The 17,495-nt window shown below is 39.4% G+C and overlaps 1 protein-coding gene across 2 annotated transcripts; it reads left to right on the top strand.

Annotated features, from left to right (window-relative positions):
- Nucleotides 1–478: 478 nt before the first annotated feature.
- Nucleotides 479–16,401, top strand: dbx2 (developing brain homeobox 2). Of its 2 annotated transcripts, none has more exons than XM_034175594.1 (4): nt 479–838; nt 10,390–10,473; nt 14,867–15,051; nt 16,034–16,401. In XM_034175594.1, exons 1-4 carry the CDS (start codon nt 571–573, stop codon nt 16,271–16,273), a joined length of 777 nt encoding a protein of 258 aa, XP_034031485.1. In that variant the 5' UTR covers nt 479–570; the 3' UTR covers nt 16,274–16,401. The 2 variants fall into 2 exon arrangements, with proteins under 2 accessions (XP_034031485.1, XP_034031484.1); XM_034175593.1 differs by having other exon boundaries at nt 10,387–10,473.
- Nucleotides 16,402–17,495: the final 1,094 nt, after the last annotated feature.

Here is a 17,495-nt window from a genome sequence, read left to right as displayed (position 1 = left end):
AACAATGGATGCATTATTTCAGTAAAAATCATTCAAATTTTTTTTTTCGTCTTCAACATCTTATTCTCTGCAAAGAAGAGTCCAGATTTAAAGAAATAATTTTTTCCCAAAAGTCTGGATCATTCTACAGCCAGGCTTGCTGCAGACTGTCAAAGCACTGCTGCACGTGATTTTGAGTTTTTTTTTTTTTTTTGGAGGCACAATAGAGCTGTGAGGGAGGCCGAAGAAAAGAGAAAACTATTTACTACTGATGAAGACTGTTTGGTGCACGTTAAACTTTGGCCAGCAGTTCATTGTCTCTGATGTCTATCATTTAATAGCCTGGTTGACATAATGAATGAGCCAGACCCACCTTCTGCCACTCCAGAAAGGACTCAGCCTGATCCGAATTGAGAAGCACATTAGAGCCTCTCAGCCAATCACAGTCCAGCTCCGTAGCAAAGTGCAGGCCCAAAAGAGGAAGAACCAAGTACTTTTGTTTTCTTCACACTTTAATGAAGTTGGCCAGGTCACCAAAAAAAGGAATTAAAGGAGAATATAGTGTCACTGAGCTGTGACTGTGTGCACAGGATGGTCTCGGTCCAGAGCACCATCAGGAACATGGCTCCTTGTCTTCCTGCTTTGCCGGGCTTTGGCAGCTCTGGAAAGAGTTTTCTTATTGACAATCTGCTGCAATCACAGGCATCTTCAACACGTCCAGAAATGACAGCAGGTGCACGTCTGAAGATAGATGCATGTGAGCGCCCCAGCACCACCTGGGCCCCTGGAGCCTTTCAAAGCCAAGCACAGGGTCTGCAGCAGGTTCGAGACCCAGGACGAACCGTTCTGCCGCACTCAGGTAAATAGATACTTTTAAGAAGTCAAAGATTTTATGCACCTCTCCCTTCTCTATTACTGTAATTACACAGTAACCGCTTCTTTGCTGCAGTCAGTTGTGTTATATCAGTTGACTTTGGAAAAACAAAAAAATGCAAATAAGGTGCTCAGCAAAAAATATCATCAAAAACACCAGTGTTTCTGTATAAATGCAGCTTTTGTTGTTTTTCTTCATCAGCCTGTTTGTAACAAGCCAAATTTGAAATTTCCAAATGTTAATTTTATTTTATTTTTAAACTTATGTTGCTGAGAATTTTTCTATTCTATTAACAAAATATGTTTCTAGATTAGATGTCAAAAAGTCAATGCATGATTTAAAAAAATGTGGGAAATAATAAATAAAGAATCAACTGATGAACACAGTGTTCTTGTCAATCTATTGCATAGTTAATTCCAAAGTATTCTGTTTTAAAGGCAAAGTTTAGTTGCGTCAAATATTTGTTTTGTTGACTCTTCAATGCTCCTAATTTTTGCAACATCTACATTTTGCCAAATCTTTATAGCATGCATAAAACTTTTGTACATGTAAAAAAGAAAAAACATTCTTTTGCCATGGTGTAACTTCACATTTTCACATATTTTCCAATAATTTAAATGTCTGAAACACAAATCATATTAATTAATTAATAAGATGTTTAAAAATTGTATATAAGTAACAGCCAACAATAACTATCTGACTTAACCTTTGCAAACATTTTTAACATATATTATAAATACAGCCATTGTAAAGATGAAAACAAGCTTCTTTATTATAATCAATCACAAATTGCTTTTAACACCCTGTATTTCTTTGAATGTGTTTATCAGTCAGGTAGAGGACGTTCTCCAAAGTAGACAATCAATGTAAATAAGTGGTAAAATTTTCAATGTCTCAGTAAAATGTTCAGTATCAAATAAGTAAATGAATGCAAGTTATATACTTACTGAAGCAAATAAGAAAAAAATGTGCTGTATTAATATACTTTTACAGTATGTTAATCTTATGCAAGCTTCCACAAATATATAATTTCCACAGTCGCAGCAACGTCATTCTTCTCAGCACATCTTTATTATTAATGTTTACTTTTTCCCCCTAAGGACATTATGTGATCACTTATGTTCGTCAACTGGATCCTTTTCCTGGATCAGTCCACTGCCTGATCCAGATCCACTTCAAAATATTTTGAGCTCTTCCTTTACCAATCTGACTATTACAAAATGTCAGTGAAATCAGTCTTTGCTTTTTGAGTATTTTGCTGGTGGACAAAGACTGAAAAGTGTAATCACATACTGTATGCACTCTGAATATTGTCTCGTTAGTTAAAATATTCATTTTGGAGACTGCATCTTACGTGACTTGCATACTGCATTTAAACAAACAGAGGTGGCCTTGCTGGCCACCAGACCGGCACTTTGAAAATGAAAGAAATTAACAAACAAGCTCATTTCAAGTTACTGGTAACTTCAAAATCACATATGTTGGGAGCAGAGGTGCCAAAATTACTTCTGTTGAAGGACAATGAATTAGTGTGGTCTGAGTAGTGGTGACGCTTAGATAAAAATTCCATAAAAATTGTTCATTTTGTGATAAAAGCATGGAGTTTGGCACACATTCTAAATTAACTCATGTTTATTTTCAGATATGGAGCCATCCTGGAGCTCACTTCTAATGAGCTACAGGGGTCAATAAAGAATTACACAAGGGTCAAATTTAAAAATGCTCCAATCATGTTGAAAACTATATCACATTATTTGTTGATTCCAAAAAGGTATAGTTTGGACTATCTATGACTGAATTCCATAGAGTCATGGGGTAAAAACAGCAAAAATGGTGACAAAGGTCAGTTTCGGTTTGTACAGGGGTCAAAAGTTAAAGTTGCTCCAATTTTGGTAAAAAATGATGCAAATTATTGGTTGAGTTAATAGCATTTTAAAAAGGAATAGTTTGCACCATGTGTCATGCTTAATTATCATGTTACGGTGTAACATATGTCATACGTTATAGAATCCAATGGATGTCGACCTTGTTTGACCTTTACTTTGGAGATCAAGCATTCAATATAGTCAAAACTATTCCATTTATTAATCCGTTTTTTTTTTCCAACGAATAATTTGCATCACTTTTTTTTTACCAAAATTGGAGGAACTTTAACTTTTGACCCCTGTACAAACTGAAACTGATCTTTGTTACAATTTTTGCAGTTTTTGAATTAATTAATGAATCTTATTTGGCGCGCACACACACACACACACACACACAGACATACTTAACAATAACAAAGAAAAGAAGAAATCTCTCACTAAACAAAAACATAACTCGTAGCAGTTTTCCAGCTTTGTGCGGCCGAAGGGGTGTAGGCTGAAGCAAAAGCTTATAAACACCCACCCCTTTTACCATTTGCTGTATACATATATATGTACACTGATAACAAGAACAAAAAAAAAAAACAAGCAGAGCAATATAGATTAATCAGCAAACTAAAATATCTCACCACAACATAGCAAACAATAGTACAACACACAATAAAAAAGTAGCAAACTCAGTTAACCTGATTCATCACACTATAATAAGTAATTATATTGTTTTTATAAAGTCTTCTTAAGCCAACTAAAGTATCGGATGATTTAATGCTCAGAACAGTTATTCCAAATTTTGACACCTTTTACAGAAACACAATGACTTTTTACAGTGGTTCGAATTTTTAATATATCAAATACTAATGTCCCTCTAAAATTATAGCTGAACTCCCTCATTTTGAACAGTTCCTGGACATGTTGAGGCAAAAGTTTATTTTTAACTTTATACATGATTTGTATTGTAATATAATCAACCAAGTCCCAGAATTTCAAAATGTGTAAACAGAGAAATAGTGGGTTTGTTGGCTCATGATATGGTTCATTACTTATAATTCTTATAGCTTTCTTTTATAACAAAAATATTGGATTTGTATTTGTTTTATGTTTTTACCCCATAACTCCAGAACATTCAGTCATAGATAGTCCAAACTATACCTTTTTGGAATTGTTATGATCAGACAAATAATGTGGTATAGTTTTCAGGATGATTGGACCATTTTTAAATTTGACCCCTGTGTAATTCTTTATTGGTCCCTGTAGCTCATTAGAGGTCAGCTCCAGGATGGCTCCATATCTGAAAATAAACATGAGTTAATTTAGAATATCTATGCCAAATTCCATGCTTTTATCACAAAATGAACTTTTTTTTTTTCCTATGCCACCCCACTAGAGGGCCAGAAGTAAATGTTGATGTTGTGTGCATTACATACATACAATTACATTAAAAATAAATGTACTCTAACGGTTTCTAGAAAAATAATATGTTGAATCTAAAATAAAATTTAAAAGTAAAAACCATACACTTCTATTTAATCTGCTTCACAGTAATTTGTTAAATTGCAGAGAATTTGTCACTTGACACAGTGGGCCAAAACAAGGGGAGTGAAGACCAATTATGGCCCCTGGGCCTCACATTGAGCAGCACAGAAATAAATGGAAAAAAAGGGAAAAAATGGCATATATTACATTAAGCACATTTATTTGTAAACATCAACACACACGTTACATTCACTTGTGTTGGTTTTTACATAGAATGAATTAGTGAACCAATCAGTATGAGCAGAGGCTCAGTATACCCATAATCTCTTTGGGCATGTGTGTTAATATTCAAATCTTCAGAATTAGTGCATTATTTTAAAATTAACAGATATGTGTTATATTTTCACTTTGTACATTTTAAGAGTTGACAATATAGTTATTCTATCTGGATTAATTTGATTTATAAATCAAAACCAAAAGTCAAATCTGCTTTCCTTTTCAAGACATCTGCCTCATGACTGGACCACTGTATGCTGTTAATGTGTTGACAACATACAGTGACTTTAGGTTTTTTTTTTTTTTTGTAGCAGCCTGGTGGCCAGGCCCCTTCCGCTGGGGTAGAGTTGAGCTCAGCTCCTCTCAGCTGCCTCAATGCTGCAAAATACATAGCAGACAGGAGCCAACAGGGTTTATACACTCAACAAAAATATAAACGCAACACTTTTGGTTTTGCTCCCATTTTGTATGAGATGAACTCAAAGATCTAAAACTTTTTCCACATACACAATATCACCATTTCCCTCAAATATTGTTCACAAACCAGTCTAAATCTGTGATAGTGAGCACTTCTCCTTTGCTGAGATAATCCATCCCACCTCACAGGTGTGCCATATCAAGATGCTGATTAGACACCATGATTAGTGCACAGGTGTGCCTTAGACTGCCCACAATAAAAGGCCACTCTGAAAGGTGCAGTTTTGTTTTATTGAGGGGGGGATACCAGTCAGTATCTGGTGTGACCACCATTTGCCTCATGCAGTGCAACTCATCTCCTTCGCATAGAGTTGATCAGGTTGTCAATTGTGGCCTGTGGAATGTTGGTCCACTCCTCTTCAATGGCTGTACAAAGTTGCTGGATATTGGCAGGAACTGGTACACGCTGTCGTATACGCCGGTCCAGAGCATCCCAAACATGCTCAATGGGTGACATGTCCGGTGAGTATGCCGGCCATGCAAGAACTGGGACATTTTCAGCTTCCAAGAATTGTGTACAGATCCTTGCAACATGGGGCAGTGCATTATCCTGCTGCAACATGAGGTGATGTTCTTGGATGTATGGCACAACAATGGGCCTCAGGATCTCGTCACGGTATCTCTGTGCATTCAAAATGCCATCAATAAAATGCACCTGTGTTCTTCGTCCATAACAGACGCCTGCCCATACCATAACCCCACCGCCACCATGGGCCACTCGATCCACAACATTGACATCAGAAAACCGCTCACCCGCACGACGCCACACATGCTGTCTGCCATCTGCCCTGGACAGTGTGAACCGGGATTCATCCGTGAAGAGAACACCTCTCCAACGTGCCAAACACCAGCGAATGTGAGCATTTGCCCACTCAAGTCGGTTACGACGACGAACTGGAGTCAGGTCAAGACCCCGATGAGGACGACAAGCATGCAGATGAGCTTCCCTGAGACGGTTTCTGACAGTTTGTGCAGAAATTCTTTGGTTATGCAAACCGATTGTTTCAGCAGCTGTCCGAGTGGCTGGTCTCAGATGATCTTGGAGGTGAACATGCTGGATGTGGAGGTCCTGGGCTGGTGTGGTTACATGTGGTCTGCGGTTGTGAGGCTGGTTGGATGTACTGCCAAATTCTCTGAAACGCCTTTGGAGATAGCTTATGGTAGAGAAATGAACATTCAATACACGAGCAACAGCTCTGCTTGACATTCCTGCTGTCAGCATGCCAATTGCACGCTCCCTCAAATCTTGCGACATCTGTGGCATTGTGCTGTGTGATAAAACTGCACCTTTCAGAGTGGCCTTTTATTGTGGGCAGTCTAAGGCACACCTGTGCACTAATCATGGTGTCTAATCAGCATCTTGATATGGCACACCTGTGAGGTGGGATGGATTATCTCAGCAAAGGAGAAGTGCTCACTATCACAGATTTAGACTGGTTTGTGAACAATATTTGAGGGAAATGGTGATATTGTGTATGTGGAAAAAGTTTTAGATCTTTGAGTTCATCTCATACAAAATGGGAGCAAAACCAAAAGTGTTGCGTTTATATTTTTGTTGAGTGTAAATGTTTTTCACCGTTACTAACTATGTATTAAAAAAAACGTTAGGGGTCTAAAAGTTATCGGAACTAAATTTATCGGAAGCTAATTGGTTCGCTGATGGTTTTTGAAGTTAGCTGAAAAGCTAATCCACTAACAAAAAAGTTAGCTTTGCTAATTAGCAGTTAGCGGATCCTTGAATTTACCCAGCAGCCCCTGCGGTGCATAAAATGAAACTGGTTTATCAGACGCTGACAGTGTAATCTGATGTGGCCGTGTCCGAATCAATACTAGTAGTTATCGGTTTTCTGTAGTAAAGATAAAATTTTCAGCAGTTTATTGGTTTATTGTCATAAAAGATAACTTTTCAGTTATCTGATGAATGGCTATCAAAGCTAACTTTTTAGTTAGCTGTGCCCACCACTGACCATAGGTGAGAGTACGAACAAAGACTGACCAGTAGATTGAGAGCTTCACCTTTTGGCTCAGCTCCCTTTTTGTCCCAACAGTATGGCAGAGCGAATGCAATACTGCCCCTTCTGCGACGATTATCCGGCCAATCTCATGCTCCACTGTCCCCTCACTTGCCCAAAGCCATACTTAAAAAATATGTGGGTTAAATACATTCAATAATGGTGTTTTTTATTGCTTTGCCAAATCTGAACGTCAAATTGAACAGTATATTAACATTTTAAATAAACAGATACAAATAAATACACATATTTACACAACATCTAATAGTAAGTAATTTAAGTAAATCTAAGACAGTTACAATAAACATAGAAGGTATAGAAGATGAATGAATGTGGGCGAAAGAAATCAAAAGCCACTTGTGTATGAATCAGGTATGTGATCAACAAGTAGAATTGATAACGTGGTCTAAACTGTAGCAAATTTCTGTGGTCACCTTACTCACTTTTTGAAGTAAAGAACAGATGTTACCTTACTTAAGCTCAGTGCTGTAAAATTAAATGCATGGAGTCTGTCAGTTTATTGATTCGTTGGCGAACAACTTTTCATGCAACAGCAACTACAGCCTGTCAAATGCTGTTCAAAGAGCTGTACTGTTTTCCCTCACTGTAAATCTCACATTTAAGAAGGTCCCACAAGCTCTCAACAGGGGTTACTCACGTGAGGAAGGGGGCCATGTCATTATTCTGTCATATATGAGGCCTTTGCTGGCTGATCAAGCAGTGGAGTACTTGGATGCATGTGATGTCCTGTATTGTCCTGCATACAAATCATGAATTTTTTGAATGATGCAAACTTTTTCCTGTACCTCTGCTTGAAGAAATATCTTCTAAAAACTGGTAATAGGTTTGAGAGTTGATTTTAAATTCATCTTCAACCTGAAAAGGTCCAACAAGCTTATCCTTATGTAGCAAGATGAAGTCTGAATTGAAAAGACGTTCCCACTAGCTTGGCTAACGGGGAATTCCCCTATGGCTGACCTGGTAGAGTTCTGGTCTTAGTGTGAGCAGTCCGAGGTTTGATCCCACCGCCGTCCCAGCCACAAAAGTCCTACCGTCACAAATGGCGTTGTCGGCATGATGTGGGTAGTCACAGAACATGCTTAAATGCACCTGTGACTTTGGGACGAAGTCAAAAATGGTGGGGAGATATGTAGCAAGATGAAGTCCGGATTGAAAAGACGTTCCCGCTAGCTTGGCTAACGGGGAATTCCCCTATGGCTGACCTGGTAGAGTTCTGGTCTTTAGTGCGAGCAGTCCGGGGTTTGATCCCACCGCCGTCCCAACCACAAAAGTCCTACCGTCACAGATGGCGTTGTCGGCAGGATGTGGGTAGTCACAGAACATGCTTAAATGAACCTGTGACTTCGGGACAAAGTCAAAAATGGTCGGGAGATATGTAGGAAGATGAAGTCCGGATTGAAAAGACGTTCCCGCTAGCTTGGCTAATGGGGAATTCCCCTTTCCTGACCTGGTAGAGTTCTGGTCTTTAGTGCGAGCAGTCTGGGGTTCAATCCCACCGCCGTCCCGGCCACAACGGTCCTACGGTCACACTTAACAATAGCAGTCAGTACCACCACCCCTCCTTCACTTTGCTGGTGTATGACTCAAAGTGGTGCTGTGTGTCCTTTAGTGATCCGGCCACAGGCCGATTCATCTAGTCCATCAAGAGTCACTCTCATTTCATCTGTCCATCAATCATCAAAAAAAAAAAAAAAAATAGGTCTTCAGATTGTTTTGGCCCAGGGTTGATGTTTCAACTTGTGTTTTTCTTCAGTGGTGGTTCCTTTGTACCCTTCTTTACCTTGGCCACATCTCTCAGCACTCAACACATCTTACTTCTGGGCACTGCAGTTAAGCTGCAGTTCTGAAATATCATAGCACTGGAGAACAATGGGTTCCTGGTAGTGTCACAGTTAAATCTTCTCAGGCTTTTTGCAATTATTTTGTATTTGTTTCTTCTCCACACTTTTGTTATGACCACACTGAGTACTTGCAATGATATTTCAATGTTCAGTGATCATGCCTCAATAGCGTAGCTACTTGAAGAGTGTTGTATCCCTCTGAAAGACATTTTACAGTTTTTTACTTTACATGTCTGTTAAAGCTCTTTTTGGGGGCATTTTACCTGAGCTAAAAAATGTGTCCAATAACACTATGTAACAAATTTTTATTTTAGTTTTGTTCCTGGGTACACAGTGTGTTTTCCTAACCTGTTATGCCTTAAATAAATAGAAAATAGCTGTTATTCCACAGAAACTTTCCTTCTGTGATCAGGACAATGATATTTTGAAATTTGTCTGTTTTCAAGAATATTCTCGATTCGCCTTCACTACTACTGAGTAGTCTTCTAGAATATTCTATAACTGCTAGAACTGTCCAGAATTTTCTAGAAGTTTCCAGAATTATCTAGAAATTTCAAGAAACTTTTAGAACTTTCTAGAACGTTAAAAAAATAAAATCAAAGTTTGTGCTGAATGTAGTCATTTTTCCATAGACTTTAGACATAAGCAGTTGAAATATAACACTTAGAAGCCAGGAACAAAAATTGTGTTACATAGTGTAATTCTATTTTGATAAAAGGTGTTGACTGCTTTAGGCCACACCCTCCCTCATTACACAAAATATACACCGCCTGAGAATCCTACAAGGATACAGATTTATACAGTGTGGAGTTGGAAAATATGCATAAAAATGATTTTAAAAAAAAGGACAGAATACTCACTTAACTAACAGTTTGCACAGGTGGTGTAAATGTGGAGATGAGAAAACACATTTACCAGATCACTGCTCTTTCACGTCACTCTTCTGGATGTTTTTTTTTTCCCTGTTCTGTAAGTTTAAAAGCATGTTTTTTTAAAATTTGGTCAGACTATAAGTAACATGAAAACAAAAATAATAATTAAAAAATATTCTGGACCTGCATCTTGTTCAATATTTAATCAGGACTTCCTGGGTCCAAGGATGGCCTCTGCTGCAAATTTGAGTAAAATCCATTTTTGTCTTTCTGAGATATCCTGCTGATAAAAAAAAGGGGGGGGGGGGGGGGGGGGGCTGAAAACATTAACTTTTTGGTGGACTGAAATTATTGGAAGTTGGGGAGTCTGAGTACATTCATATTACTGATGAAAAAATCTGGATGTAATTTTTGTGGCAGATAAAAAAAATGTAATGTGTAAATCTTACATTCAAATCAGTTATTTCTATTGGACATATCGGCAGAGATCAAATGCAAATCCAATTTTGTGCCACATATGTCAACTGCAGAAAAAACTGAAGTGTTTCCACTTTGCAAAAAAAGTTAAACACCTGTTTGAAAAAAGATTCACCTCATTTCAAACATTAATGTGAACACAACCTTAATGGCATCAAACATTAGTGCTAATCCTGAGTGCACCTGTTTGTCACATGACCATATCTGGCTGTTTCCCAGCAGGTGTGCTGAGCGGCGTTTTCCTGCAGAGTCCACAGTACGTGCTGGCGTGCTGCAGTGGGTCGAGCCCCCCTCCTGTCTTCTCCAGTGAGTGTTTTATGCCTCATCAGCAATGCCTCAGCTCCTCTCTAAGCATTAGCAGTGGGGTCTCCCATCCTTGCCACAGCTAATTACCAATGCAATACCAAAGAGCTAATTCTTCGCTCAACTCTGCACTGCTCTATTCATATCCATTCACGGCTGTTTAGGATGGGGAAGAGGGGTGGCTTCCAGGGCTTTTTAAGAGCCCCTGGGGCCTCCTATTTTGTACATGCACACACACACTTTGACACAAACACACAGAGTTAATAAACATGGTGTCTTCTGTCGTATTAAGATCAGAACTGCCAGGTGCAGATTCTTGGTGATGAGCATGGCAGATTGCGTCAAAGCTCAGAACTCCCTCAGCAAATGGTTAAGTTTGGTTATGAAGCCCGACGGTGTCTTTTTTGTTTTTTTAACCATCAAGGTTGGATAAAATTTTGAAAAATTAGATAAAGCTGTAATTACGAATACTTTAAGTACTTTAGTGTTCTAATGCTTCAGTGTACTATATATAACCTCAACAACTTGTGCAAAGTACTTTTTTACTACTCTGGTATCAGTTACATCTGTCATTCTATTTTTAATGTTGAAGATTTGCCACAACGAATGATTATTAGCTGCTGCCATTATGATGCCTGTCAGTAGTTGTGGAAAACAGCATGAATCAGAAAGGCGTCATCCCTTAATTCCCCAGAGCCCTCTTAAGTGGGCTGACACTTTCCCACAGTGCCCAGCAACAGCAACAATGCCAAATCTGGCTGTGACCAATCGCCGCTTTCACTCCACCATCCACACGCGACCTCACAGCAATTTTTCACTGCAGCAATGAACTCCACCAAGCACAAAAAACTCAGCCATTTCTCTGTAGAAGCAGGCAGAACCAGGAACAACCCACGGCTATTGTGTAGTTAAAGAGTTTGGCTCACCAACCCCCCTCCTTTCTCCTGTCTTTCAACATTCATTCCTGTCCATTGGAGACCTCTTGACTAGGACATAAAGCATTCAATGAAAGTGACTTTTATAGACTTATTTGAACTCATCTTCACATACAAACTGGCTCCATACCTGCAACTGAAAAGATTTAGTGTTGGACCACTGAGCCATCAAGTAATGGCATTTCCATTGAACAGCTCTATTGTTGATTTTCCTCAGGGTTCTGTGGTTGGCCCACTGGGGCAGACACACACGTTGCCCAGGAATGACCTAGTAATCAGCTATTTAAGTGAAGGCTATTGAGTACCAATAGAGAAGTGAGAAGCATGTCCAAACCCGTTATGGGCTCGCTAGAGGTGGTCTATGTGCAGATTTGTCGTACAGATTAAAAAGGCTACAATGAATGGATCAGATACATCGTTCCACTTGACTTTTGTTATGCATGCACCTGTGAGTGAGGCACCGTGGGATTGGTCCAAACAGTTCACAAATCCTTTTTTCTTAGATGAAATGGCTTTTGATTATATCTTTAGTCACCCCCAGTTTGTTAAATTAAGCAAATAAAAAGAAAGGAGTTGAACTCAAGTGATAAAGTGTGACAAAAATAGGCATCATGTTTAATGAAAACAGGAAATGTGCTACGCTACAACAAAGTGTCCAATTTGAGTGTGAACAATTAGATGACATTAACACTAAAATAAACTGTTTCATCTCAATTTACTACACTCCAACTTCTGACACTTGGATCTTAGCTACCTATTTTCACTTTTAACTAAGTGAGACAGTGTATATCTCTGCCAAAGACCAATTTCCCTTCTTTTATCAGCCCTTAACTGGGTTGAAGTGCAGAAGGGTGCTGTTTTGCCAGACTACAAATAACATGGAAATCAGGAGGTATTACAAAAAATTAACTGATATAGCCTAATGGATTGTGTGTTACTGATTTATCCTTGTCTCAGTTACACATTGGCATATGAGCCATATGTTACTAAGATGATTTTTTTTCCAAAGCCATTGCTACTAAAGTATGTATTTTTCTCCAGTAGACCCAAATTATTATCTTGATGCACACCAAATTACACATCCACTGACAATTTGCATATAACAAAACATACATTATCCTTTGAGAATGTGAGAAAAATGACCAATAAATAAATAAAAGAAATAAAAACATCTCGATCCACACCATGATTCAGAGCAGTCTTAAAATCTACTCATTCGTGACCATTCACAAGGTTTACCTTACCAAAAAACTTAAATCTTATTAAAATGATCAACATTCTGCTGACATCAAACAAACAGCATTGAAAACACAACCTCTTTGGTGGAGACAGTTAAGCATTCTTTAATGAAGGGGTCCTTGCATAACCTGCATGCAGTCAGGGCAAATCAGTCTGCTGTTGCTTAGCAAAATACCAGCCATTTCATTAGGTACACCTGTTTAACTGCTCATTAATAAAATGAATATCAATCATGTTGCAGAAATTCACTACATCTGGACAGATAGACCTGATCTACAGAGAATCCAGTGAGCAGTGGTTCTCTGTGTTAAAGGCCCCTTCACACATAATGCGAATATGTACAACTCCGGGGCGACACCCGTCGGAGCAGCTGGTATGTGCGCACTATGAAACATCGCGCTGACGGGCAGGCATGCACGATGCTGGTGCGACGGTTCGTCCACGTGGGAATACAGTGCCACACACCAGCTGCACGATGTGGTTACACATCGTGCAGCTGGTGTGAAGAAAAAAAAAAAATAACAAATAAAAAAATGCATGTTGCGACGGTTCCGTGCACGCATAAACACAGCAGCTTTTCCCCAGCAGCTGCGCAATGTGGTTACACATCACGTAGCTGAAAAAAAAATAAAAATACATGTCACCCACGGGATTCGAACCCGCACCTTCCAAAAGCTCTGATTACAGCCAGAAACTTTACCAAGAGAGCTACCATCACTGTCCTGTAAAAGGTGCTGAACAGTGCCTTATATCAGGAAGCACATGGATGTATTAAAAAAATAAAATAAAAATGACGCACCATATAAAAACATCACATTGTATTAAATCGCTCTCATCAAGTGGACAATACAAATATGATCCATCTGTTCCTCTGTAGATGACCCATGGTCACTGACATACAGTCATGAAATCAAATCAATGAGAAGGCGTTCGCTCGTCTCATTCATGTCCACATCTGCTGGCGCATGTCTTGTGGATGGCACGCTGCAGGACACTGTGTCATGTGAAACAGAGCTCATGTGGGTGACATGACAGTCAGATTACCTGCTGCGTGTTATGATCTGATGGTCGGTTTCAACCTGGGGCAGCCTGTCCATGTGCAGGCGTGCTCACTTGCTGCAGCCCGTCGCCATAGTGTTTTTATTTTTGTCCACTTGATGACAGCAAATAGACACACGTGCGTCACAGTAGTCAGTTGTCAGTTGATGTCCGTCCAAACACAGTACTGTCCAGCTGGCATGTCCAGAATGACAGATCTCCACAGCCGCTTCTGTCATAGCCACACCTCCTGTCAGTTCAGCGCACACACCAAAGCCACACTCGTGGGGCACTTAGACAAATTTATCTGCGATTATGACAGTGATTGTCAGCAGACTGTTGTCATTCCAAGATTGCGAATGGCCACACATTTTCTAAGTGCCATGCGAGCGGTGTTAGATGTTCGTGTCACCTGGAATTTAGCCTGACACCTGCTGCAAGAGGGTTCGATGGGCTTGCACAGCGCACACTCTGTCTTTCAGCCGCTGGTGTTTGCAAATAGTTGTAGCAACAGGTGTACGAGGAAGAATGGTCAGACTGGTTTGAGGAGACAGAAGGTTACCAATAACTCAAAAACAAGGTCTGCAGAAGAACAAGCAACACATGAAACATTGAAACAGATGGGCTGCAGCAGCAGAAGACAACACTGGGTGCTGCTCCTATCAGCTGAGAACTGAGGCCTCAAAGGTCACTGGCTCTCCACAGCTGGAAAATGAAAATCTGGAAAAATGTTGCCTGGCCTTAGTTGTGATTTCTGATGCAACATTCAGATGGTAGAGTGAGAATTTAACATTAACAACATGAAAGTATGGATCCATCTCCCATCTATCAAACTCTTGTTGATGTAATGCCACAAGGAAGTAAGGAGGTTAAGGAAATTCTGATGGTAAGAGGTGATGCAACCTAGTATCACTAAGGTGGTCCTTAATGATTGGGAGCATATCAGTAAGATAAATTAAGTTATTCCAGCTCCTCCCTTTTTGTTTGGAGTCACCAGAGTGGATCTACATGTTGATTTGGCACAAGTTGATTTGACATAATTCCACATTACATAGAGAATGAGTACAGGTGATTTTGAACGAGAAATCTTCTGGCTTGAAAAGCAAGATCATTAACCGCTTGGCCACCACACCCCCCGAGTATTTTAAAAAAAAGGATGCAATTTATTATTGTTTTTCTTTCAGAGGGACCAAATATTCGAATGTGGATGTCTGATGTTAGTCCTAAATCACGCAGAGGGATACTGAGGAGGGCTGTATTCTCTGAGGAACAACGGAAAGAGCTGGAGAGAACTTTTAGAAGGCAGAAGTACATCAGCAAGACAGACAGGAACAAACTGGCAGCCAATCTCAGTCTCAAGGAGTCACAGGTGTGTTTTCACAGACATTGTGTGTTTTTTAATAATCTCTGATTCTGGAATTATAGTAAAACAGTTATATAAATCAACTGAAGCAACATTGGTTGCTATATGTAATAGCTCAAAGGAAAATACCAAGCCACTGAAGCCAACACTGAAGTGCCAAAACCTGCAATTCCTTGAATGGCCACTTAAGGCAGACTCCAAAGCAAGTCACTCCCCATAGAACCTCATGTCCAACTGTACAGCAGAAATAACCATATTCACAGCCTGGTACTAAAACTGTTTTGGGCTCTAAAGTGTTGAGGACCCCAGTGGCTGGAGAAAGTCAACAGGATGCCCATGCTTAGCTACAGTGATATTGCCAGTCATACATTTAAACACCCATACCCAAGGCCTGTTTTAATAACCACAGGCCAGTAGTGATGGCCAAATGAAGCCTCAGGAAGAATGACTTTTTTATGATCCCACTCATTAGAAGTATCTATACCAAAAAGAAAAAAAAACTAACTAAAGTGCATTGTGCTTTGAATTATATATATATATATATATATATATATATATATATACACACACACACATTGCCAGTTATCAGACATAAAACACCAACTTCTTCATGAGGTCTCACATGGCCATCACTACCAGCCAGTATGCAGAAAATAAGAAAAAAAGTTATACAAATTTAGATGACCTACCGTGTTGGAGATAGGTGGGTATGTTTGGTTTTCATTCATCTTGTTCATGTCACCCCAGTCTTGCCCAAACTCCACTTCGTTACCCATTTATGGGTTGGCTGAGACTTAGGTGGAGCTGGACACTGCCATCTTGAGGCTGAAACTGCTCTTCAGAAAACCTATAGTGATGTTACATAGGGTTTGTCCAGTATATATACAGTCTCTGGAAAATACCTGTGACAGTGACGATGAAAAGGTTGGAATTCAAAAGGACAGTACAGACTGAATTGCAATTCTGTTTTACCTTACTTCTACTGTAGGTGAAGATCTGGTTCCAGAACCGCCGAATGAAGTGGAGAAACTGTAAGGAAAAGGAGGTTCACAGCACTCACTCCCCGATGGATGAGCTCATGGCCTGGGGTCTTGCTCAACAGGACAATGTACAAAACCACACTGACACAAAATCAGATCAAACCTCACAAAAAATCACCAGAGACACACGAGAGGTCACAATGAAGAAAGGTGACTCACACATTCACAAAGTGCCCTCTGCTTTTTAAAAATTTTAAAACAGACAAGTCAGAGAGTGTCCACAATATGGACACTTTGTGAAGTCTAACCTTTACAGTATGAACTGTTCTGTCACTGCCTGCAACAGTTTTATTCACATTATGTCTGTCATTAGGTTCAGCTGCTTATTGCAATTCACAGTGAACAATTTCATGGATATTGAAACTGAGAAGTCTTTTCTGGAAAGATGCTCTGGCTGGAATTACAATCTGTTAAAAGACAAATGGGTTCACCTTTTGAAGTAAAGGTTCATGTGGTATATTTTGTAAATACACTCTTTTTTCCTACAGTGGAGTTGAAATGTAAATAAAGCATTGAATGACTTGCTTTTCACTTGCCATTTTAGACATACTGCAGCAAAACCACTGACGTATACACGCATCTGCCACTTTATTAGGTACACCTGTTCAAGTGCTTGTTAACACAAATAGCTATAACCCCTGGCAAAAATTATGGAATCACCGGCCTTGGAGGATGTTCATTCAGTTGTTTAATTTTGTAGAAAAAAAGCAGATCACAGACATGACACAAAACTAAAGTCATTTCAAATGGTAACTTTCTGGCTTCAAGAAACCTATAAGAAATCAGGAAAAAAAAATTGTGGCAGTAACGATTACTTTTTTAGACCAAGCAGAGGGAAAAAAATATGGAATCACTCAATTCTGAGGAAAAAATTATGGAATCATGAAAACAAAAGAATGCTCCAACACATCACTAATATTTTGTTGCACCACCTCTGGCTTTTATAACAGCTTGCAGTCTCTGAGGCATGGACTTAATGAGTGACAAACAGTACCCTTCATCAATCTGGCTCCAACTTTCTCTGATTGCTGTTGCCAGATCAGCTTTGCAGGTTGGAGCCTTGTCATGGACCATTTTCTTCAACTTCCACCAAAGATTTTCAATTGGATTAAGATCCGGACTATTTGCAGGCTATGACATTGACCCTATGTGTCTTTTTGCAAGGAATGTTTTCAGTTTTTGCTCTGTGGCAAGATGCATTATCATCTTGAAAAATGATTTCATCATCCCCAAACATCCTTTCAATTGATGGGATAAGAAAAGTGTCCAAAATATCAACGTAAACTTGTGCATTTACTGATGATGTAATGACAGCCATCTCCCCAGTGCCTTTACCTGGCATGCAGCCCCATATCATCAATGACTGTGGAAATTTACATGTTCTCTTCAGGCAGTCATCTTTATAAATCT

The sequence above is a fragment of the Thalassophryne amazonica genome, chromosome 8 (genome assembly GCF_902500255.1).
Source record: "Thalassophryne amazonica chromosome 8, fThaAma1.1, whole genome shotgun sequence".
Classification (NCBI taxonomy): Eukaryota; Metazoa; Chordata; class Actinopteri; order Batrachoidiformes; family Batrachoididae; genus Thalassophryne; species Thalassophryne amazonica.
Note: the sequence above shows the minus strand (reverse complement) of the source record. Positions and strands in the feature narration are given on the sequence as shown.

Coding starts and splice junctions, on each gene's coding strand:
- dbx2 (XM_034175593.1), top strand. CDS start 571: ATGGTCTCGGTCCAGAGCACCATCAGGAACATGGCTCCTTGTCTTCCT. Junction 839..10,386: donor AACCGTTCTGCCGCACTCAG/GTAAATAGATAC, acceptor GCTGTTTCCCAG/CAGGTGTGCTGAGCGGCGTT. Junction 15,052..16,033: donor TCAGTCTCAAGGAGTCACAG/GTGTGTTTTCAC, acceptor CTTCTACTGTAG/GTGAAGATCTGGTTCCAGAA.